Source organism: Liolophura sinensis, chromosome 6 (genome assembly GCF_032854445.1).
Source record: "Liolophura sinensis isolate JHLJ2023 chromosome 6, CUHK_Ljap_v2, whole genome shotgun sequence".
In the NCBI taxonomy this organism is placed as follows: Eukaryota; Metazoa; Mollusca; class Polyplacophora; order Chitonida; family Chitonidae; genus Liolophura; species Liolophura sinensis.
In genome coordinates, this window is record NC_088300.1 from 58,894,310 (window position 1) to 58,920,106 (window position 25,797).

The following is a 25,797-nucleotide window of genomic DNA, read 5'->3' on the forward strand; positions in this document are numbered from 1 at the left end:
AATAAATAAATAAATAAAAACCCCATAAAAAACACTGACAGAAAAGCCACATGATTCTTCCACATGTAGTACGTGTAATTGTATTGTACAACTGCTAATGAAATGTACAACTGTCATATTTTATATACACTTGTCATTTTATGCATGTCAAACACTGACCTCCACACACATCAATCAGGAAACAAATGAAGCAACATCAGCACTTTGATCCTGCCTTTTCAGAAGAACATATACTTGCAGTATAAAACAAGCACATTTCAGCACTTACACAATCAGGACATGTATTTACATCTTGTTTGAACACCAGAAACGTCTCTGACACTTAAATGCTCAATTGCTGACTGATGCAATTGAGAAAAGCATTGTTAATAGCGTCAACGGGTATTGCACGTGTACAAATAGGGGCAAGGGTTAGGATATTTAATGTATTATAAGCATAGAATTCCCAGTATTTCCCAGTATTTACATTCCCAGTATTTATATACATACCTCAACGTTCAGGAATTGTTTTTGCTCATGGCATATTAACGTAACATGGCCTTCAGTCTTTTAACTGGACTTTATCACCATTACCATGTGACTCCTGTTGTCCAAAAATAGGCAACAAAATCACATTTCAAATTTTAACTCAGTTCAAAACTGGCATAAGAGCTACTGACTGTGGAACAGCTTCAGGCATGGGAATTCAGGTTAGCAGAGCAATTTAGACTGGCTCAGTTTAGACCACAAGCCATTGACCACTGATGTCATGTGCTCTCTGGCTTAGCCACGGGTCTACATCAGAGCAGCTGTTAGGTATATGTACCAGACCAATTGACCAACATCATAGAAGTAAAATATTCTTCAGGATGATGTGAAACGCCAGAATTGTTCAAGACAATGGTTAGCAGAATCCAATGTTCCTGGTTAGCCAGACTCATTCTGAAGATTCTGGAGCGTCTCCCTCAGGCGAGTGAGGCGTGAACTGAGGACGGCTGGGTCACTTCCCGGCTGACTTCGCCCCATCAGCCGCAGCAGCTGGCTGTACTCGGACTCCGTGAACTGTGCACCCTTCTCAGCTATGTCATTAATGATTTCCTGAAACAAAACAACGTAACAGAAACGTACGACATGTCAAGTGTTACTATAAGGTCTTGTGATTAGATGCAAAATGGACACAGGTTAATACCAGTGGTCAACATTTCTCATGTCCAATGTCCATGCTGAACAAAGTACATATACCAGTATACTATTAATGATCCATACAAATTGATGTTGATGCTGGGCGCAACGACCCAGGAGCCTCTCACCAATGTGGCCATACGTGGGAGTGTCTGCCAGCAACCTGCAGATGATCATGGGTTTTCCTCTTGCTCTGCCCAATTTCCTCCCACCAAAACGCTGGCCGCATTCGTACATGTGAAATATTCTGGAGTACACCAGTCAAATAAATAAATAAACAAAATGATGTCATCTTACACCCTGGCCCTTCCTTAAGGAATAGCATATGTTAAAAGTTGGGATGTCAAAAATTTGTCGGACTTACCATCCATCCAATTTACATTATTGACATTATATTTGTACAGCTGGTTGTTTCAGCTGTACAAAAATGTCTGCATTAAGTTGAATCCAGGAAAGGTCGCTAAAATACTGTACAATGATTTTATATTAACTGTTAAAATGCATGTTAATACTAACATCTGGAGTAGAGTAGATGAGCTCGTAGAACTGCCGTGCATGGTCCAGGTCTGCCTCTCTGGACTGAGTGATGTTGGTCAGATTCTGCTGCACAGCAAAAATGTTACGACACCTGTGAAATGAAATCCAGATATCCACATAACTCATCAGCAGACAAACACACATCTGGTACAATAAAAAAAGTATTTGCAAGATGCTGACCAACATTTAAAATATAGATGTGCTTTACTGTAAAGTCCACAAAGGACATTTCAATGGATGATGAAACATCATTAAAACATACTACATGTAGCTGGTTGAAATAAAAACAATCTGAAGCTATCAAAGAATGTCAAAATTTCACTGCATAGGATTGGAAAGAGGATTACAATTACCTGACAACCGGTGTATTCTCTCAGAATCTGTGGCTTGGAGGAACATGTTGATACAGGCTGCTCACTACCTGCATTGTGTTCTTGATTATCACATTATTTTGTGTTTTATAACAGACATACCCAAACTGATCACAAATTTCGTACACAACTAACTTGCCCATTTTTCCTGATTCTGACATTTCTGTTGATTTTAGACAGGTCTTTGCTGCCTTCTCCTTCAATGCTTTCTAATGGAATGATATGACTTATGTTCAAACCTGCTGTTGGACTTACATTTTCTTCACGCCATTTTCGTTTATTTTCTTTAAGAACTGAACACTGTTGATGAGGATGGAGGCCACAAGGAAGCCCAGGCTCTCAAAGATGTACCTATACAATATAATACACAAGCAATTCATAAAATATTTGTAAATACACATGAGTAGAAAAGAGTACAGACATTTACAACAAATATTTAGACGTAAATACAATTCATGTATTATACACAAAATTAATTTCCTTCAATTTTCTCAGACAATTGTGTTTATTGATTCATAAGTGCTCTGAGCACATCTCAGTTGCTTTCTATTTATTTATTGGCATTTTAATGCCGTATTCAAGAATTTGTTGGATGCATAAAATTAGACAAAATTGTGCCAATTTTTTAACATTAAACTAAAATTTTTCACTCATTAGAAATTACTTTTTCATTCTTTTTATTTTTTTGACATACCTGAACTTTCTGGGCTGTAGACTTTGTGTTAAAACCTCCTCCACACTGGAGAGATCCTTGTTCAGTTTTAACACATTAGAATCAGGATCCAGGTCATCAATGGCTCCAGCATAATTTGACTAAAACAGTCATCACACCTGATTAGAATCTCATGGCACTGTCATTAACATTATCAACAGAGGTTCGAGTGAATATGTGCTACTTCAGCAATCTGTTTCAATGCACTTGAAGGTTCAGCTGGGAGAAAAAATAGCTACCCAATATTTAATGCAGAGATAAGGAATAAAGGAGATACATGTACATAAAAATACAATACTTCTTGCACATTAAACTTGCTGAAAATACATGTTTACAGCTGTGATAAAGAACAAGAGACAAATCAGTTCCATACTTGCATAACTTGTTTTTAAAAATATTTCCTTCAATCTTTACAGTATTCTTGTTTAGGTTGTACTGGGATATGCTAAAGTTAATGGTTGACATGTCCACTCACTTGTTTGGCCACTGGGAGAAGGTAATAGAAACAATGAACTCTGACCTCCAGATGAAGCAGTAACAGACAAATCTCAGCCAGATTCTGAAAATCTTGAGCTACATTTTTAAGAGACCTGCAAGAATTAAACGCAAGACTATTAAAGCACCCTTTTAAACTACTGTACATGTACTTCATCATATGCCTGTAAATTCGATTGTTTGAGGAGCTCTGTTGTCATTTTTTCATTTTGTGTCACTTAATGACGGGCTTCACTTTCCAATACCTGAGGACAATAAAATCAGTCTGACCTGCACTTTTTACACAAATTACAGTCAATCTGAACTAACAATGGAAACTGACACATTATTACTGGCCTGTTAAACTTGCTATATTATTAAAGCACTCACTGTAATGCCTCTTGAGACACTGGTGGTATATCCTACAAAACAACAGAGATAAAACGCATACATGTATGTGGAGTTATTTCAATATTCAGATTTATTTAAGGATTGACTAGTATTTTTAGGTTTATTGGAGTATGAACAAAACACACTGTGAAAGCTATACGAGTCCGCATAGTGGTTCGGATGAAAGGTACTACATACACACACCATACTGCCTGTGAGATTAATGAAGGTGTATACAGTGGGGGTATGGTATACTCACAGAATGATTCTCGTCTGGACAGGTGACCCCATTTCTGGTACTTGGGGACAAACTGGCTGCAAAGGAGCGTAATCTGCTGCAAAACCATTCCTGCAAAGAAAACATGACATCCAACAGGATGTTAGGTTACCCTGCTAAAGTTAACTGTAAACAAATCTACTGTGTAATTTGCTGTATTTTTCATCTGAGTTTAGGATACAAAAATGCACTTTCAGAAGCAAATATAGGTCTTAAAACTTTCCGACACGACCAGTTACATTTTTGTAAATTAATCAAACTTTCCCCAAAAAACTCTTAAGTGTCTGAAAAAAGTGGATAAATCAATCTAAATCAACAAAATCTGTCATTTAAAAAAATTCTCAATATTAGATGAAATACATCACTTATCAACTGACAGCTTTAGTATCCAATCAAATCAATTGCATATCAAGACTATTTCAACTATAAAATGTGTATGATGCCAATTTATATTACTAGAGGAAACTGGGCTGAGACAAGGAAAACCAGTGATCATGAGTTTAGTGATCATGACAATGGCTCTTCAAGGCCTTCTCCTGACGATGCTAGAATGGTATGATGATAAAATTGTCCACGATAAAATTGTCCAGAATCAATTGATTCTGGTCCAAAATAACTGTGACATCATGGACAAAAACACTGTGAACTATAAACAGTCTCACCTGTAAGCGACACTGATATTTCTCACTTGATCAACAGCTGCTTTTCATAAACATCAATACATATATTATCATTACTTTGGATTGTTCTTTTTGGGCTCAATTGTACATGTATACTGATACCAAAACCACTTTCTATGAGACAAGTTGGAAAGGTTTGTTTGTAATAAAATCTTCCTTGGGATCATCACTTGCCAGACTTTCATGAAGATTTGCAACGGTTCTCATTTGTGTGATGTCAGTGATGATCTCATTCTGAGGAATCAAAGAGTCAGCCGAGGATAGATTGCTGATGAGGATCACAGACTCTTTGGAGTTCAGGGCACGCATCTCCTCCTCAGAACAGATGGTGCGGTTCAACTCCTGACCCTCTGTGGGCTGTAGAGACTTCCAGCTGGGCAAAGACCTAAAACATGTACCAGTGTAACAAAGACCTGAAACATCTATCAGTGTAACAAAGACCTGAAAAATGTACCAGTGTAACAAAGACCTGAAACATGTATAAGTGTAACAAAGACCAGAAACATGTATCAGAGTAACAAAGACCAGAAACATGTACCAGTGTAACAAAGACCTGAAACATGTATAAGTGTAACAAAGACCTGAAACATGTATCCTCACAACAAAGATCTGAAACATGTATCAGCATAACAAGGACCTGAGACATTTATCTGCATAAAAAAGACTTAAAACATGTATCAATGTAACAAAGATCTGAAACATGTATCATTGTAAAAATACATGAAACATGTAAATATGAGGTCATGACCCATGGCCACAACATACATGTAATGTGTGCTACATTTCTTTCTTGGCACAGCATTATGTTTTTACACAAAAAACATGATCTTGCAAATTAGCTAAACATTCTGTCACAATAACTGTATGATGAAACAAATACTCAGTTGGGGAAGAAATTGCTGGATCTCCATGTAACATTACACCTTATTCCTAACTGATTCATATCCATACGTTTTATTAACAATTAAATAAGAGTTGTGTTTGGATGCAAGTACTCTATGTTATTTCAATGATTTAAGACTGGCCAAGTGCAACAAAAGATTAGACTGATGCAATTCAAAAAAATATTTATTAAAGTCCAGTGTTTGTAATAGCAATATTATGAATAGCATTAATATCCAAGGTAGTTTAAGATCTTCATCAGTGGTTCATTAAACAAGACTTAACCTGGATAAAGCTGTGTTTCAGTTTACCTGAGAAAGCGGTTGATGTCATCATCTTTGGCCCACATAGCACTGATGATCCTCTTCTCATCCACCTCCAGCTGTACAATACCTGTGGGCAAGACATGGAAATATCTAAAATACCATCAAAACTTTGACATAAATTGTTATAGACAAATATATAGGACTTGATTTTCTGGCGCAGATGTCTTCAGACAACAGCCACATTTTCACAGAAAAAAAAATGCAGGAAAATAAACCTGTTGGAATCTTAACATTGCCTTACAATTGCTTTTCTGCACAAAACTGATATAAAATCGTTCTCACCATCTACATGTACCCTAAAGGGTATTATTCATTTTATCCAGAGGGTCTTTAAAGTGAAAATCTGAAACCAGGTTTTGTACACTGGATAATGTTACCTCTATAGGCAGAGTGGCATGTTTCCCTGTACTCCTGCAAGATGTTACAAATCATGTTCAAGAACTGGTCAGCATAGTCAGGTAGATCCAACATCAGCCCGTGTAACTTCTGAATGTTCCTATCCACAGTCACTGTGCTCTGTTAGCCAGGCAAAGTCAAAGACAAAATAATTATGATATTAATATATTAATATACCTATGGGTCATAGGTTACTTATGCTTATCAAAATCAGTCTGGAACCTTCCAGTAAGTCCATATATGGATGAAATTGAATTTATTATCCAAAGAATTTGAAGAAAATGGCTTCTCTGCTCAAGAGAACATAAATGCTTCACCAACTTTTATAAACAAATATGCGGTCTCTAAATTTTTTTAAAACCGATGGAGACAAACATGGTACCACCATTACAATAATCCTCTGGTCAAGCTGACCCAACAGTAAACATGGCAGAATGTTAAGTACATCATACAGGTACATGTACATACATAACACATTGTAAGACTTACCTGTAACAGAGGTCTGGTCACTCCAAGCTCCTTCTGGGTTTTCTGGTCAATTGTGTTTCTGAGAGCATCAAAGCCTGTAAACCAATGATGGTCAGTTTTCTAACAACGATTCCAAGTTTTTCATGTACATATTTGTACTTCACAGCACATGAACAGCATAAAGGTACGCTAATACACCCATTTATTAATTCTGATTCTGAGTTAAGTAACTTTTGTTTTGTACTAGAGATGAGGCTGGTATTTGGATTTCAAGTATGACTCAAATTTTAATTCCCTTCTATGAAAACTCAAGTGGGCTAGGTACTTTTTTCTTTTTGCTCGGAGTCAGATCTTGTTTTCAACAAGCATAGTCATGACGATTTTGAAGGTCATCCCAACCATCAAATGTGGTATTTTAAATAATATCAATATGTGTTGGACATGTCAGACTCTGCATTTATTTGAAATGTATAAAAGAATACCAGCAGCACTGTGGTGAGTATAACCCCTGAGAGGAATCTTCATGGGTGTTGACGATAGGTATAGGTATGTGGTTACCATGACAACCCCGCAAGTGGATGAGTATGTCCAACACAAATGGAAACTTTATGAGGAAAATGGAGCTATTGCCCAGACACGGAATCATATCTATTTATATAGAATATACAGGGGAAATGGCAATCTGGTAACCATGACAACCGTGCAAATAGACAAATGTGAGTTGCGACACATCATCATCTGTTTACGTATGTATCCACCAAAAATTAAATCTCTATGTCGAAAACTGATGGAGTTATAGCCCGGACATGAAATCCTATCTATTTACATAGTATATATAAGAAAATGGCTATCTGGTTACCATGACGCCTGCACAAAAAGACAAATGTGAGTCTCGACACATCGTTATCTGTGTATATATGTACCAAGAGTTAAAACTCTACGCAGAAAACAGCTGGAATTACAGTCCAGACACTAATACAGACACACAGACGGACACACAGACAGACGGACAGACAATCGCTATAACATAATACGCTCCACCTTATGGCAGGGGTGTATAAAAACCAAATGAAAATAAAACTGAAAGAAATATGAAACATTATGTGAATTACATAAATTAGTACCAGTAATGTTACACCAGTGCAAAACATAAAGCATGCAATCATCTCATTAAGTTTAACATTGGCAATGCAATGCTGAAAAAAAACAGCCATATCAAAGCATCTGTGAGCAAACCATGATTCAGAGGGAGATCCAATAGTCTAATGGAGCAAGAGAAGGTGCATTAGCTGATCATGGCAACTGGCAACTTCAGGAATTAAACAATGTTATATGTAGCTGATCATGGCAACTGGCAACTTCAGGAATTAAACAATGTTATATGTAGCTGATCATAGCAACTGGCAACTTCAGGAATTAAACAATGTTATATGTAGCTGATCACGGCAACTGGCAACTTCAGGAATTAACCATATATAAAGTTAATGAGCACTGATCTCTACACACCTCAAAATTATGTGTCAGTAAAACTAATTACCATCACAAGTGTTGGCATAAAAAGTATCATTTTAATCAATTTATGTGCTTCTAAAAAGTACTTTCACATACCAAATTTAGAATGGGAAAATCAGTAAGATCACAGCATATTGGTCACATGACAAGAGCATGACAGTTATACAAAAGCTTCAAAATTTTATAATTTAAAGCACACTGTTATTATCTTTTCATCTTCATAACAGCAATATTACCCAGGGTATTAAAATCTAAGATTTCAGATTTTCTTCACTGGTTCTCAGAACAAATATTGTATTTTACCTTAAACTTTGGCCTGAAAAAAAAGGCACTTTCATAACCACAAAAGGCCTTAAAATGATACTTTGAAACCAACATTTTAGTTTTTCCGATAAGAAATAAATCAAACTTCACAAAAAGCTCTTAAATAGCTTCTACTGGTAAAAGTTCTACCAATGACCTCCCTCAAATTACAGCCTATTTTTAATTAATTCACACAGCAATCTGTTAATTTCAACAACTACTAAATCTACAAATATGACATCCATTATTCTCACAATTAATGAAAATTCCACAATATTCACTGAATGTTATATCTGAAATAATATAGAACTGCGTGATTAGCTGAAAACAGGACCTTGTTAACACAAACATGTAGATAAGTATATAAACAACCAGCTAATGAATATTTCATAATGCCTCTCTACCAACGTGAAAACTGTAGAATTACCTGAATCTCGGGGACTGCCTATTGTAAACAAAATGAAGATTACATGACTGATTACTGAAGGACACTTTGCGGTCACAAACCATGCATTGTCAATGTGCCAGACCACGCACAGCTGTGCATACATCATTCAAAACATTCAACAAAAAAGCCAGAAGAAGCTAATGATGAAAAACACTTACTGATATCTGACAGACAGCAGCGTGAAACACAATGAATAAATAATTAACATAAAAAAACAGGCAAAGTTAAGACTTTTTCATTTCAGAATGACTGACAAAAATGTTCCAAATATCACATTGTGTCTTGGTAAGAACACAATATAATTGCTCAAGATCATGTGCGCTTGTGTAAGGTCACATGTGTGCTTATGGACGATAACATGTGTGCTTGTGCACGATGACACTGTGCTCTCGTAAGAAGATGATATGCTTGTATAAGATCACACATGTGCCTTCATAAGATCATGTGTGCTAATGTCAGCCATGTGTTTGTGTAAGATCACACATGTGCCTGCATAAGATCATGTGTGCTAATCTCAGACATGTGCTTGTGTAAGATCATACATGTGCCTTCATCAGATCATACATGTGCCTTCATAAGATCATGTGTGCTAATGTCAGCCATGTGTTTGTGTAAGATCAGACATGTGCCTGCATGAGATCATGTGTGCTAATGTAAGACGTGTTGGTGTAAGATCACACATGTACTAATGTGAAGATCACATGTGCACTTGTGTAAGATTACACATGCTTGTGTAAGATCATGTGTGCTTGTGTAAACAGATATGTGCTGAGGCGACACTCTCAGTAACATTTACAGTACATGCTTTTCAAATTTGCTGCAAGGTTCCATTAGAGTGTATATAGCACCAGCACATAAATATGTACGTATCTTCTTAAACACACTTGCAACTTTATATGTCAGATCAACTTATTGGGTAACAATAATTGTGAAGTCAACAGCTCAATCAACAAGGCTGAAACAGATTTATTTATTTATTTACATATTGGGTTGCTGTTCAACGCCATATTTTAAAATCTTTCACTCATAAGATGGTGATCAGTTTTATGGGTGCAGGAATACAGAGTTTTTGAGGTAAACCACTGACTTTTAACAAGTTACAGACAAACTTTCCCACATGTGATATTCAGATATGCACACCATACTGATGGGAGACAAGTGGGTTAAATAAGATGAGTATGGAACATTCTGACAGATATCGTTTTGAAAATATATAATTGTTATGTGAGAGATGTAACAAGAAATATTTATAAGATCGCAATATCACAAAAAAAAGCATATACATCATTTGATATGTAAGACAATTTGCTGAAAGAAAACATATTTTTCAAATCTATGTTTAAGAACACTAAAAAAATGCTCATCAGGACAAGCAACACAACTGACTTTCATGCAAACTTCAAAATAAAACAAACTTATTTTTAATAGCATAAAGATGCCTTCAAAATAAAACAAACTTATTTTTAATAGCATAAAGATGCCTTCAAAATAAAACAAACTTATTTTTAATAGCATAAAGATGCCTTCAAAATAAAACAAACTTATTTTTAATAGCATAAAGATGCCTTCAAAATAAAACAAACTTATTTTTAATAGCATAAAGATGCCTAACTTATTTTACAAAGAGAATGTTCTTGTTATTCTGCTATATTTCTTTAACCTCTACAGTGTCTCTTATTTTAGCTTGGGTAGTGAAAAGAACCAAATGTATCTCTGTAATTAAGTAAAAGAAATTATGTTTTGTATTTTTTCTATAAAATGCAGTATGTATTCCAGTCTACAGGTAAGTCTTCAGTGCTAAATGTAGTACATATATCAATTTAATTTTTATCTGACTGATGATGTACATGCAAGGACATATGACAAAAATCTTTCTTAACTCTCTTGCAAATGTAAAGAGTATTATCTAAATCTTTATTGTGTCCAAAAAGAAAGAAAGAAGAATAATTGGTCTTTGAATCATTCAAAATATTTAAGAAGGTGGCAAAAACAAAGTTAAAGCTAGCAACATGAACACTGATTAGAAAAGAACTGAATGAGATAGGCACACAAAGGATATGATGATATGAAAATCAAACAGCACACAAAGAGAAGTAAATTGATACTGATGAAGCTATAATAGAACAACAGCAAACTCAACAACAGAGAACTTACTGCCTTCTTCATCTGCCTCTACAGGTACAGAGCAATCATAAAACAGGTGAGAAAAAATCATTACTATTGACGTGTAGAAAAGAAACAAAAATTCTTCTAATGGCCTATAGAATGGAATTCTTGACCTTTCCTTGTTTGGATGTCTTAATGCCGATAGTTTCATCCTGGCTAACTTCCATCAGGGGAAACAAAAACACATCATCGTTGGAACAAAAATAAATATGGTACTTTTCATTCCTTTCTAATTTCCAATATCTATTACAATAATAAGACACATACGCAAAATAATGATTATCTTGCTGGAAACGTAATAAAAGTGATGAGTAAATGAAAGAGGATTCAATATTTATACCATGATGTTCATGATCACTGAAAGTGGTTCAGATGAAAGAACTGATCGTTGTTTTAGACCACATTGTCATCATTTTAGACATACTGTGGTGATTGAATGAAATGACAATGGGTTTTAATTATTATCAGTTTTCCATAGATAACATCTAAGAGAATATGTGACAAATAAATCACCTGAATGACCTGAAATTTCGACCACTTTTGGTGGTGTAACGTACAGTTTCCAAGAAGGATATCACCCAACATTCCAAATCAACATCAAAACATCTTTCTACATTTATCAGAGCCCTCACAAACTGGGAAAATGAGCAACTTGGTCTTGGAATAAATTTTAGATCATTTACACTGGAAGAATATTGCTTTCATAAAATTGTAACTTTCAGAAAATCATATCTATAAGTATGAACATTCAGAATAATTCAGCAGAATCTGTAGGAAAGTTTTTAGGTCAACAGCCAGTAAATGGTCTGTCAATTGTCATGGTGTTCATAAATCTAGGTATGAATTTTGTTCTGTAGTTTTTATTATATTTCTGCTGCATTTAAAAGTGTGTGCATTGGAATATCACACAAATTTAGCACTTGTTATGTTATCATTTAAAGGTACTTTCCGGGTCAGAATTTATTAAATAACTAGTACTGGAGTACATACGGCTCCTCAAAGAAAGTGTTCAAAACAAAGGTTGTTGCCCTGCATGACTTGAAAGTGAACATGAATGTGTCTTACCACACAAAAGAACAGTTACTTTGCAAAGTGTTGCATCAAGAAAATATAAACCTTTTCAGAACAGCCTTCCAAATAAAAAAGGTATTCAGGCAATTGTAAACAAACTTGTCAAAGGATTGTTTCCCTCCCATGAATAAGACTGTAACTTGAAATACTATGCCTTCATATTGTGCTACTGGTACACATATTATCCACTGATGATGGCAAAATGAAGTGCTAAAGTAATGAGCTATAATGAGCCTTTTGTTTTCTCCAGGGTCACTCTATTCATTTTTTAAACAAATGTTATTTGTATTAACTGCATAATCATAAGAACTGTGAGTGGCTTGTAGGATAACAACGCTATTATTTTGACAGAAATCAAATAGGGCCATTTTGCACCGCAAAATATTTTATTTATTTATTTGATTGGTGTTTTACGCCGTACTCAAGAATATTTCACTTATACAACGGCGGCCAGCATTATGGTGGGTGGAAACCGGGCAGAGCCCCGGGGCAACCCACGACCATCTGCAGGTTATTGGTAGACCTTCCCATGTACAGCGACCGCACGTTAACATATTTCTATATCATGCAAATTTAGCCCTTTCAATATACAAAAAAAAAAAACTTGCCAATATGAATAAACCGGTTTGGTAAAAGGTATAACAGACTAGACATCTCATGTACAGGTAACAAATTCCCACTGTGGAGAGTATAAAAGATTACCTTTGGTAGCACTGTCAATACTGTTGGTCACTTGAAAATGCACCTGCACTAAAAACACCTGCTGGACAAACTCCTTCACAAACAGCTGGAGACTAGAAGACCTGTAACAAGAACAGCAAACAACATGTCCAGTTCATCGTCAGTTTTACTCTCATTAAGGACAGTACAGATATATAAACAGCATGTTGAACACTTTCTCACTGTCAGAAAGCAACCTCATTTAGCAGTAGTCGAAATGTTTCACAAAAATTAATGCTGATGACCTCAAAATATTTAAATATTTAAATTTAAATACCGATGAGTTCAAAGTGGAGATATTTGCGATAAAAATTTTACCCTTATGGTTACATTTCATTCAGATTACCAGATTTAAGTTAGGACAGGAATTAATACAAATTTACTGTTAAATTGAAATTTGCTATTAACAATGATTACCTGAACCCTTGGCAATTTGAAGAGTGAAGAAAACCAAGATAATGTTTATACAGTATTTTTTTTACATTTTTAAGAGTTTAAATTTAAGGGGTGTGGTCACTGTGACTTCAAGTCCAGCTCATGCTGGCTTCCTCTTCGGTCGTACATAGGAAGGTTTGTCAGCAACCTGTAGACTGTCGTGGGTTTCCACCGGGCTCTGCCCAGTTTCCTCCCACTGTAATACTGGCCGTCATCATATCAGTGAAATATTTTTGAGTATGGTGTAAAATACAAATCAAATAATATAAATAAATAATTAATTAAACATTTAGTCTTTCTGATATATGCAGTGGTGCATTAAGCAGAAAGATGTTTGAAAACAAATTTCCTGAAGAGGAAGGTCAGCAAATATGTACTATACACTGTAACTCAAGTTGGTTCCATAGTCTTAATCTCAAGGCTTTTCCAAGCCCAAATGCACTAACCCTTGATTCTTCCAGGCTTCTCAAGGCCTGGAAAAGTTTCCTTCAAATTCCAGGGTTTTCAAGGTTCCAAGGCCCCATATGAACCCTGTCACACAGTTTATGAAACAGCTATTTTTTATATCAATTTAATCTAAAGCATAATTTTAATGTTTAGTTGTATATTCCTTATTGTAAATATGTATAAATTTTCATATTTATAAGTCAAATATGACTGCGCAAAATAGATCCCTGGAAGAAAAATAATCCTGAAATAGCTCTACCTACCCAGAGCGATTTGAACTGCTCATGGCTGCATCAATTTCTTTTATGAATGACTGAAGGGGATTGAAGATGGCTGAAATAAAGTTCATGTGTCATGGTTAATGAATCCAGAGGACTTTTCCGAACAGAAAATTAAGACTAGTCTCACTGAAATCCTATACCTGAAAACAATCTGTGGAGGAGAATAGTCAACATTACAATGCAAGGTAAAACCCTCACCCACCCCAAATGTCATTTTCCCCATTACTGATTAATCTTCATCTCGACCATAGTCTTCGACTTCATCACTTCTAACTATTTCAGTTTTCCGTAATCAACACTTTAGATTTAAATGATGTTTGACAACTGCTTCTTTTTCTGTAGTAATTTACAAAGGTTCACTAACTGCATTTAATTGCTAAAAAACACATATTTATATATGGTATAACATTGAGTCTTAAAATCTAGTTATAGTTTGTACAAATGAAAATGTTTTGAGTACACACCAATCAAATAAATACATAAATTCTACCAGAACTTTAAGCAAAAATCTTCAATTATATTTAAACTCCAGATTCTGTTAACTGCAAGGAAACAGTTGAATACAATTAACACACCTGTGATGTTATCAGCTCCAGGCTTACAGACAAACTGAGGACTGCCAATGTCCATTATCATACGGGATCCGCCCACCACATCATCCTGAGAGTACAGAAACATCAGGTCAGCAACCATGTACCCATAAATCTTGTACATGTCATGCTACAAATGTTACATACACAATGTAGACGTTAGTTACATCAAAGTTTTATTATTAAATGACAAACCATGAATTTGCACCTCTAACTACCGGTATATGGTAGTCTAGGAGTTCAAAATTAAAAATGCACTACCAGGTAGCTACCTGAAGGGAAAACAAGATTCATTGTAAGCATAAGAAAGGCTTGTTATCCAACAGTCATCTCTTTTGTCCTAAATAATATAACATTCTCAAAACCTGAAGAGGATGAGGAATGGAAAAACTTGAAATTAGAAAGAAAATATCTTATAAAGTAAGGATTAGATAAGTTTAATCAAACCAATAAACTTTTATCTGGACAAAAAGTTGAGACCAACCTAACTCTTGAAAATGTAAAGATATATAATCCTAACTTACTGGATCATAATGCCTCTGTTCTCGCAGGTAATTATTCATGCTGATTGCATGGGAAGAGGCATCAAATCTAAACAAAGCTGGCTGTGATAGGAAAAGTAAACATAGCATTATGATATTAATTCAAGCATTCCAGTTCCTTATACTGTGAATATTTAAAAAGTTATCTACAAGTTATTTCAAACTTCATGTATTCAACATAAAGGAAGTAACATTCCATTTAGTACTTTATCAGACCAAAAGGCTTTGCACTGTTACTGAAAGTTTTCTGTTTGATGAGTTGAAATGAAGTTATATTAATTACATAATCTTTTCAAACCTTTTTAGGTCGTGTTGATCTTTTCCTGGCAAAATATGTGCCTATATCCTGACTGGGCTCATCAAAGTTGTTGGGTGTTTGTTGGCTGTTGGCTGCAGTGTTTGCGGATATCCAGGTAGTCTCCTAGCAACAACTGAAGCTGAGGTTGTAACAGAGAAGAGACTAATCAGTGAGAAACCACATCATATGTTTGATCAAAAATTAATCAGGCGTTAGTAAATAGATTGTCTAATGATGATGATGGCAGTTGCTTTCGAATCAATCACTGTTAATGAATCACATAGTGATTCGAAGTCTTATAGTTATATGTAGTAGAAAGACCTGATACCAACACCTTTGTTTTTCCGCAAAGAAATTAATCAAACTTCAAAATAAACTCTTAAGCTACCCTACAATGTGGATGAATCGATCAGAATCAAACAAAATGTGTCACTTAAAAAAAGTCAAAATTTACTCAAAAGACAGTAAAGAGACTGCGCTCCCCAAAAGCTCTGTCACAGGAACTCATTCTGTGCATATAACTGAAAAACTAAACACTTACGACTGCCTCAATCTTAGACCAGACATCCACCATGTCATACAGTCGAATTAACTGGTCACTCTTGGATCCTCCCATGTTCTAGAAAGTAAAAAATTGATGATCACATAAACCTACACACACAAACAAACATTTCCTGTATAGTTGTTATGTGAGAGTAGTATACATGGTATGTTGTTTTAAATGTGTTCTGAAACTTGTTATGGTACTTTTTCAAAATACATTTAGAACAAAACTGTAAAACTTTAAAACATTTTCAATTGTTCAAAATTGTTTGTTGTCAAAATCAGTAATATTTGAATTAATTTATTTTGACAACACACACAAATACATAAAGGTAAAACACTGGACCTACTTTCACAAGAATTTTTTTTAATTTTGTCACTATTTTTTTCCTTCAATCCTATAAATCGCATGGCCTTATGGCCAATAGGAAGTTCTACAGTTACTGTCTGTTTCATTTAAAGAAACTGGATTTTAACAGTTTTGTGAAAGTAGCTTTAGCACTGTATCTAACACAATTAGATCTATTTAAACCTGAAATGAAAATAAAACATAAAAATGCAAAACAAAATAACATGCTGTCTGTTACACATGATCTAGTCCTGCTCTACTTCTACTTAAACACATAAGGCTTTGTATGGTATCATTACCATTTCAAGAGCCAGTAAAAAGAAAAAAAAAAAAAACACATAAATTAAAAAGGAATTTCTTGCATTGCTCCCAGCCCAAGTTTTGTTTGTAGGAGATCCTTCTTGGTCATGTACTAATGCCACCTGCTAAATTCTTGGTGGGGATGGGGGAGGGAAGTGGGGGAGGTCGGGGGACAGCAAGAAAGAGAGAGACCCTTGAAGTGTACAAAAGCGTATAAATCAAGCTGGAGAAATCTATTAAGCAGCGGGAACAGCATACAATACAAGGTAAATGCAACTACTGTGAAACACATGAACACTAAAAAAAATATTAAAAAAAACACATCACAATTTTTGCCAAAAGGTAAAGACAAGCAGAACAAAATGCAGTACATGTAGGTCCATTCACTTATATGCACAATGTATATATGGGAAATACAGATGTCCACAGGAGGCACCACAAATTCTGAACCAACTTTTAATAAATTTATTATTTAGCTGATATCCAAAAATAATGAATTAATTAATCATTAAATACGTTTAATGACTTAATAAATCTGACTAGACATGTAAACTACCTTTCCGAGTATATTGAGTAGACCAGAAAAAAACAGTAACCCTCTAACACTGACAATTATTCACAATGTAACACTTTGATATTTCACAAAACTAATTTAATGTATATTAGGCACCTTTCATGAAAATTTTATCATTAGTGGAGAAACAGTATTAAAACAGCTACATTTTTGCCTTGATTGACAGGTCATCGTCAACAGAAATACCAAATATCCAAGATATCTGATGCAACTCTTGACACTGTACATATGAGACAAGTAAGTATTTGTTACTGTTTTAATATTATTTCACCCATGATGCTGAAACTTTGATAAAAGGTGTCTAATATCAGTTAAACAATCTGTATGAAATATCATTATATTCAAAACATTTTGTACAATTGCTTATTTAAGATGGTTAGCATTTGCTTTTTTTCTGGCTCATTTGACACATTACATCTGATTTGATGATTCAACTTTCTAGTGCCTTTCCCATTGGACACCTAAACCCATCACATTATAATGATGAACTTTAGTAAACCTTTCAAGTTAAATCAATAAATCAATCTTATTGCTCCACAATAATCATCCCAGACACTCAAGTGACAAATGCAGTGAACCAAGGAAAATGCCTGAAGGGAATACCGATGATGAAGTGAATGATGGCCACTATAGATGTACTACCTTCTCTGGCTGGTCTTCTGATGAAACTGACTCCATGGCACTGTGCTAATCAACATAATATTACACCAAACACATTACAGCATTACTTCTCACTACAATCTACACAGCACACAGCTATTTAGCTACATTAATAGTTATTTTGGCCTCAGAAAGAAAAGATTTCTAGCAGACTTTTCAGAATTTTTTTTCCATAATTTACATCCAGTTGTCCGATACATGAATGTGTTTGCCAGATGTTTTACTCTTGCTTCAAAAAGTAATTTAGGAAGATGAAAACTTCTAAAAACAGAAAATTTACCACAGAATTTAAACTACATTTATCTGACTTGACAGTTGTGTTAAATGAAATTTTTGACTGAAAATCCCTACAGGATATCACAAACCTTATCACACCTTAAAGTCAAAAGTGAAAGTGATGATACAAACAGGAAACAGGGTAAAACCTACAGTGTAATCAAAATCAGGAAGTGACACTGTCAGAGCTACATGCAGAGTAATTGTGGATGAAAGCTGCAGGCTGTATAACAGTGTATCAAAAAGTGGGCTATATGGAGAAATGGGTTTAGTGTAGATTTACCTGGATTCGCCGCAGGTTGGACAGCATCAGCTTATGCATGGTAGCCACACACCTGAACTGCTGGAACACCATCTCCAGCAACTCCAACAGGTAGCGGGGCTGATCCAGGGTAGATAGGGTCTCACCCTGCTGGGAAGCACTACAAATACACAACATTTCGGAATGCAAAATATGACAGTAATATAAGTATATGATCCATTAAGCCAACAATAGGTACACACTCACTTTTAATAACAATTTTAAATACATAAGCACTTTAAGTTTGCAAGTTCAATGTTAAAGACTTTTCTACAGCGACATACACTTCAAATAGGCTTCTGGGCCAGTCATATAAGCATCTTTAGGTTTAAAGAGATATAGAGTAATGAAAATGAGTTTAGAGAGGGCGTCATGGGTGGACACCATAACATAGTGGGACCAACAATAATGGGTTTATGAAAACATACCATTCAAAGTTCAATATTTAATCAGGACTTTACTTATTCAGATAAATGTAAAGACAGATAATAGTCAGTTAGCAATCAGTGTACAGCGAGTCTGACTTACATATCCACCACTTGCTGAGAGGCTCTGTTTACTATGGCCAACAGTTCTGGGTGAATCCTTGCCTTCAGAGCCTGAAACAGGTAGGGATGATCTTTTCAGTGAGTGTAACCATCAATCTTGTAATTCCAATCTGATCATTTTACATCTTGAAAGATTTGGGATAAAGTTGTATATTGAACACTCAATCAAAGAAAGAACATATTGGAATTAATCATTTACAATGACTGGCCTATTTACAGGTCATATGAATAACATGTAAGTGTTAGTAGCTGAACATTATATTAACACTAGCATCTGAATGGCAAAGATTTTGGAGAGAAATGAAAGAAACAAAAGTTTCTGGTAGGTGTAAGGCTAATTCTTGGTTCAGGTTTAGGGGCAATTTACTGTGAAGAATACCTCCACAGCCTCTGGAAGTTTCCGTAGCACATACAAAGACTCTGTTAAAATAGCCATATATTTAGGAATATTCTCTTCCGGGTCAACATTTAAGTCTTCTGTGATGTGGTTGAACTCGTCCACGTTAGGCATGTCAGTCACAGAGCCTGCTCCTGTACATGTATAAGAAATTAGAACTTTTGTCAGGTCATACATTTTGAACATCTGTTACAGGTAACTAACAGTGGTACTGTCACCATGACTAATTTTTGTTCATTTTTGGTGAAATGTTTATATTCTACTGGCCTTTTCAGGAAGGGTTGTTATATTCTATCAATTCTGTCCTACACTTACTGAACTAATTATGGCAAGTGTCTCTAATGAGAAGAAGTTCCCCCTAAAGTATTGTCTTATGCAAAACAATTTAAGCAAAAGTGTACATGACTGACAGATTAAGGAGAGTGAGATATCAGAGCAGAAATAGCCATGGGCCCCTCTCCGGTATTATGTGAGAAGGTCAGCCAGCAAACTATGGATGGCTGTGGGTTTCCTCCCACCATAATGCTGGCCAATCAATATCAATCAAGTAAATAAATAACCATGAGCCATGCCATTTCTATAAACTGGATAATTGTAAAAGTGAAAGGCAGAAGACTTAAAGAGAAAGCTCCCCATGTATGAAGTTACCCATGTGGTGCACTCAATGGGCGAACTCATGCTCACATAATCTCATACACATGTACATAAAATAATTTTCTTCAGATTATGAAAATTTAAATCCTTCAGAACTACAGCTTTAACATTTTGCATAATTTTCTTACTGCATCTCTATATTAAAAAGTCCCATATAAACTAACAAAATTCAGCTATTTTTTCATATGCAATGCAATCTTATGGGACTGGTGGGTAGGTGTGTCTTAATAAAACAGACACCTTTATGCTTGAAACTATACCAAAAACACTCTTTACATGTACATAGGAAACTTAACAATTACATTTTGTTTTTTACATAATGAAAGATACTCGGTGCTATTCATCAAATATAAATGTTCACAGAAGTATTAAGCTTTAAAAGTGTAAGCTCTGATAGTTTTGCCAGATTTACCTTTCTTTGCCTTGATCGATCCGGTTTTCTGAGGAGCTTTGGCCATTGCGCTGGTACCTTTCACATAAATGACTCTGTTCAGCTCTTCTATAAGGACCTCATGCATTTGCTGACATGAAAGCAAACAATAACATTAAACTTTTTACTCATTCCTAATCGTAATGGGAATAAAGACTGATGACAAATACCACCCAAGTCCCATGAAATCAAATGAATCACAGCAATCATTCATTCTTATTTACATGCAATAATTTCAAATTGAATTTTGAAGATAAATAAATGTGCATAGATATAAATGGTAAAATTTAAAAACAATCACTTTATTACATCTCTGCATTCTTCAAAACTACATGTTCAACTTTTGATTCTCCAGTACAAACCTCTTTTCTTGCATTCAGTTCTGATCTTAGCTCTTTTAATGCATCAATTCCTGATAGTGGACCCTCAAGTTTAGCAACTATATAAAAAACAAAACATTTGCAACAGCTGTGAAATAGAAGAAACACAGAGATTCAGAAGTAATCCCAAGTATAATTACATTCAGATCAGAACAAAACAGACAAATATGAAATGACACGCTACTGTTTCCAACGATACAATCACATTTTCCTAACTCTGAAATCGCTGCAAACCACAGCTTTTTCATACAGCTATTTGTATGCATGACAGACAATTTAATTAATTAATGAATGCATGGTTATGGCTGAATGTCACTTTGCCACTTCTGTGCCCACATTGTGGGGCCACTTCAGTGATGTGTTGCCTTTTACTGGTCCATTGTACTCTTTGAACGAATGTGTCTCTATGAAACGTGTGACATAACTTCTGAGTCACAGAATAATGCTACTCCTGCACCCAATGACTTTTATACTATAAAAGAGATTAAAGCCTGATAAAGACAGTTGTACTTTAAGTTAACAAAATCATGATCATGGTTTATTACAGGTAAACAGCCTACAAATTAAAACTTTTCCACACTAAACTCTGATAGGATCATATATCAATATCATCAGACTAAACTATACAAATCAACATAATGTGAAAACATCTCCACTCACCTGCAGAAACCATCATGTCTGTAGCATGAAGATAATGTTTTCTGGCCATGTGTTCATCAATTCGTTCCAAAACTTCCTTAATATCTTCTCTGTAAAACCAAACACACAGATCGATTTAACAACTTAATCAGTAATCTTAAATATTAATCATGTCAAGTGGAAATGAAATTTTTAATCTAAGAACTATAATTTTAAATAATTTTTGTACACGTACATTTGGTCCAGCATGGCTACAACTGTTTTGTGCTCCACTCCTTCTATCCATAGTCTTCGTAAGTCATCTCTTTTGCAGTGCAGTAAGGTTTTACAAGAACTTAGATCTTCCTTTATTTTCTTAATTTTTTCTCTTGAATCTGTGAAACAAATACATACCAACAGCACATGAGAATAAGTCCACATGATCACGAGATGAATTAAGTGCTTCATGATATCCTATATTTCTCAGGGTACATTACTTTCAAGCAGAAATTACTTCATTAGATAAAATACAAAAAAAAAAATACATAACAGGTATTGTATTTATGTGATAATAATAATAAAAAAGACATCACTGGCAACATTTTTACTAGCAACTAGAAGTTGGTTATGAAGCCAACATCAACTAATTAGAACCAAATATCTGTCATGTTTTATCACTGAAAAGTCAAAACACCAAACCTCACACATCGAACATACCTGTAATTTTCTTGTACACTGTGGAAAATGACTGTAGAATTGTCATGAGATCCTTGTAGTTACCTAAAATCAAAACAAGACACCAACTAAATCCAAAAATCATTCCTCTTTTCTCACTTCTATGACTAGAATCACCAGATGTATGACTTACAGGTTATACTCTGAACTAAAAACCATACTTAAACATACCTGTGACCAGTTCACCCAATTTCTTATCACTTTCACGGAATGCCTTTTCAATTCTAGCTTTCTCTTTTTCTCTTTGCTCGAAGTCAGCACTGAAAATAAAAAAAATATTTTAGTAGCTTTTGGTAATAAAGGATATTAAATCTTACAAAATATATTTGTGCCAAACCCAAGACTATTTTAATTTGGACAATTTTAAAATTAAAATATAATATGTTTGATGTTACATGACCGACCCTTCAAAAAGGCCCTGACCAAAATTCTTTTTTTGTGTTTTTACAGATGCCAAATTTTTTTATATCCTTTCATTGCATTACCTTTTCTGGTTATAACTGGCACGAAATGTTCAACAACACTGATGAAATCTGGACACAGGCCTATACCATCAAGGACATGTCACTCAAGCTATAGCTGAGGTTCTACGTGTAGAACTCTTACATAAATCCCCCTAGTTTATGTTTTGTGAATTAAATTAATTCATTCATGGACTGGTATAATCAAGGTGACAAATTGAGACCAAACTTACATCATAATATCTGCTGTAACATGATCAAAATGTAAGATTTTTGTTTTAAATGTTGTCAAAGAATCCCCAACAGGGTCCCTTTTATGCTGGCATCCGCCATTGTGTTACTCTCATTTCACACGTATCAGAGGTCCCCACATGACCCCCTTCTATTGGCTTGGAAAAATAATGTTTGAGAGATCCCAAAATTAAAAAAAAAGGTTAGTCAGGTGTGTATACATTTTCTCCCCGTCAAAACTCTATGATGGGGAGTATGTAGCTGAGAATATATTGATATAATTTCCTGAACTGTCATTGATATCGCCACATCCAGATGCCATGGTGGATAGATTTATTTATTTATTTAATTGGTGTTTTACGCCATACTCAAGAATATTTCACTTATACGACGCCGACCAGCATTATGGTTGGAGGAAACTGGGCAGTGCCCGGGGAAAACCCACGATCATCCGCAGGTTGCTGGCAGATCTTCCCACATATGGCCAGAGAGGAAGCCAGCATGAGCTGGCTCACAGCGACCGGATTGGTGAGAGGCTCCTGGATCATTATGCTGCGCTAGCGCGCTAACCAAATGAGCCATGGAGGTCCCCTTATGGTGGATAGAAATGAAGTGAAAACAATGGTAGTGACACTAGTAAGGGCAGGTGCATTCCTAAATGGATGCATAGAAGTTCACAAACAAACACAAAGCTGGTATGTCCCATCCGTAAATCTTCATGCAGCCATACATGATTTTGGCTCTCCTCTTCCTCATATATAAATGTTTTGGACAGTGTAAATTAGGTCAAAGTTGGTGATCTGGGCTGAGGCTCACTTGGGTACTTACACTTTTCACACTTTTAGACAAGCATGTACACTGATAAACAAGCATAAATGTTTGATCCTTAACATGAAGGAAGAATCCCCTAAATCTCACCAAGTTTAATTAAAATAACGAAAATTAAGGAATCGAAACGGATTTCTCAGTAGAGATTTTATTTTCTAAGTCATGAGGTTCTGCTTCACTTCGTCAAAAGCATAAGCTGGATAGGATTTTGGGTACATTTTCACATGCTTGTCTCCTCTGTACAGGATCTGAACATGCTAGCACAAACTGTTGACATAAACTGTTGGCAATAGTATTCATACAAATGTTTAACAAATTTTTACCTGTTAGTTTTATTGTAAAGATCTAAGAATATTTATTTTGAGAATTGCCAAATACTGGGTGACATAATTTAGTACTGCATTCTGATCAATGGTGAGAAAGTTTTATTGTGATCAACAAGATGAACAGCATTCTATGATTGTTCTTCCCTTCTGAGAAAGAAAAACAAAAAAATGACAAAAAAAGCCTGATCTACCTACCCTCTTTTGTTATAAAGGCCTTGTAACATCAAACAAACAATATTTAAATTTTGGCCCAGTGTGGTCAGTTTTATGACTGGGGAAACCAGGCAAAGCCATGAGTAAAATGCAACACCTTGCCATGTACAAGGCCTAATATCTGATGCAAGACCACATCAAGAAGGTTAATTTACGCAGTTTAATATATGATAATTCGCTTACTTAGAGAAATTTTGTATTCTTACACATAAAAATTCATATTCTTACCTTGATGACAAAGTTCTGACAATTGACATTAAAAATCCAGACTGTGGCTGAAAGGGAAAAAGGTTAAACTTTAACACAGCAGGAACCACTCACATATGTTACTTTGTCAGTTAACATTTACAGCTAACAGAAAATTGGTATAGGTTTTTCAAAACATTGTTAATATATACATGAAGTCATCTTGATAAATATTAAACATTATACTTTAGATACAAGTTTGTATACACTATCTAGTTTGTACAAGGATAGAGTTTAAATTTGTCCCCTCAAATGTACCGTATGGCCAAAACGAAAAGTGACAAACTGAAACATCTAAGAGCTACTGAAAATTACTATCTTTGAAAAGTTTAAGAGTTACTTTTAAAAGTATTCTGTGCAAGTTATTTTACTCCACTATATTAAAATTACAACAGCTGTAAGCAAATAGGACAAACAACATGGAGAATGTTGGAGATTGCTAGCAATGTTTATAATCACATGATGCTATTTTGGGGTAGTATCCACAAATGATATTTGAATGATGAGTAGCTCTTCAAACATTTGTGTACAATTTTCCATAAAACCATAGTCAGTAAGAAGGCTGGCCACAAGTAGCAATGCCCAGTTGACATACATCAAGTACTTTCAAGTTTCACATGGATTTTAGGTACTGTTAGTCATTGTTTATGTCCAATAACTAAGGACACTTGATTCCTAATTTACCCTCATGTCACTTTCTACAGTCTATGCATAAATAGGCACTAAGCAATTAATTTGAAAAACTTATCAGCCGCATCATCACAAAGATCAGCTTGTATCATGAATCCAAATGACAAAAATTTATAACGCACAATAAATTAAAGGGGTGAAGTAATATTATCAAAAATGGCCACCTGTAGGTCTCACATGATTTACTGCAGGACAACTCCTGATAGATGACAACTGACTTGTCATCAGCCTATGATGGATATGAACCTGTACGGAGTCATTCATTCGAGCAAGGTGATCATTACAAGAGAAGAGGTTTTGTATATAGCCGATTTAATTGTGTGTCATTGTTGTCGCGAATGCCGCTATATTAGTACTGGGTGACTTGTTGACGTATTGACCTCGGGCAAAGAAATGAGATTGTTCTTATCGTCGCCATAGTATGCAGATCTACCCACAGCAGCGACTAATCTCACCGTCCTAGGCGCCTGTTGACGCCCACTTTGCTTTTCCTCCTCGGTGCTTGCCATTTTGACGAGAGAGAGCTCTTTGGCAATGGAGGCACTTTAAA

General features: G+C 35.2%; 1 protein-coding gene across 1 annotated transcript; it reads right to left on the reverse strand.

The window, feature by feature from the left end:
- Window positions 1-10: 10 nt before the first annotated feature.
- LOC135468066 (exocyst complex component 4-like) lies at window positions 11-25,752 on the reverse strand. The gene is given in 32 exon segments (XM_064746096.1): window positions 11-1,077; window positions 1,678-1,789; window positions 2,325-2,420; window positions 2,764-2,882; window positions 3,257-3,371; window positions 3,646-3,677; window positions 3,905-3,994; window positions 4,777-4,987; window positions 5,796-5,877; window positions 6,188-6,326; window positions 6,696-6,769; window positions 8,917-8,934; window positions 11,092-11,109; window positions 12,877-12,977; window positions 14,040-14,109; window positions 14,633-14,717; window positions 15,172-15,252; window positions 15,488-15,589; window positions 15,591-15,626; window positions 16,029-16,106; window positions 17,896-17,940; window positions 18,473-18,611; window positions 19,019-19,089; window positions 19,418-19,569; window positions 20,502-20,610; window positions 20,882-20,958; window positions 21,560-21,648; window positions 21,774-21,912; window positions 22,235-22,297; window positions 22,424-22,512; window positions 24,540-24,586; window positions 25,703-25,752. Coding segments are annotated over 31 exon segments (2,832 nt in total). The 5' UTR covers window positions 24,569-24,586; window positions 25,703-25,752; the 3' UTR covers window positions 11-906.
- Window positions 25,753-25,797: the final 45 nt, after the last annotated feature.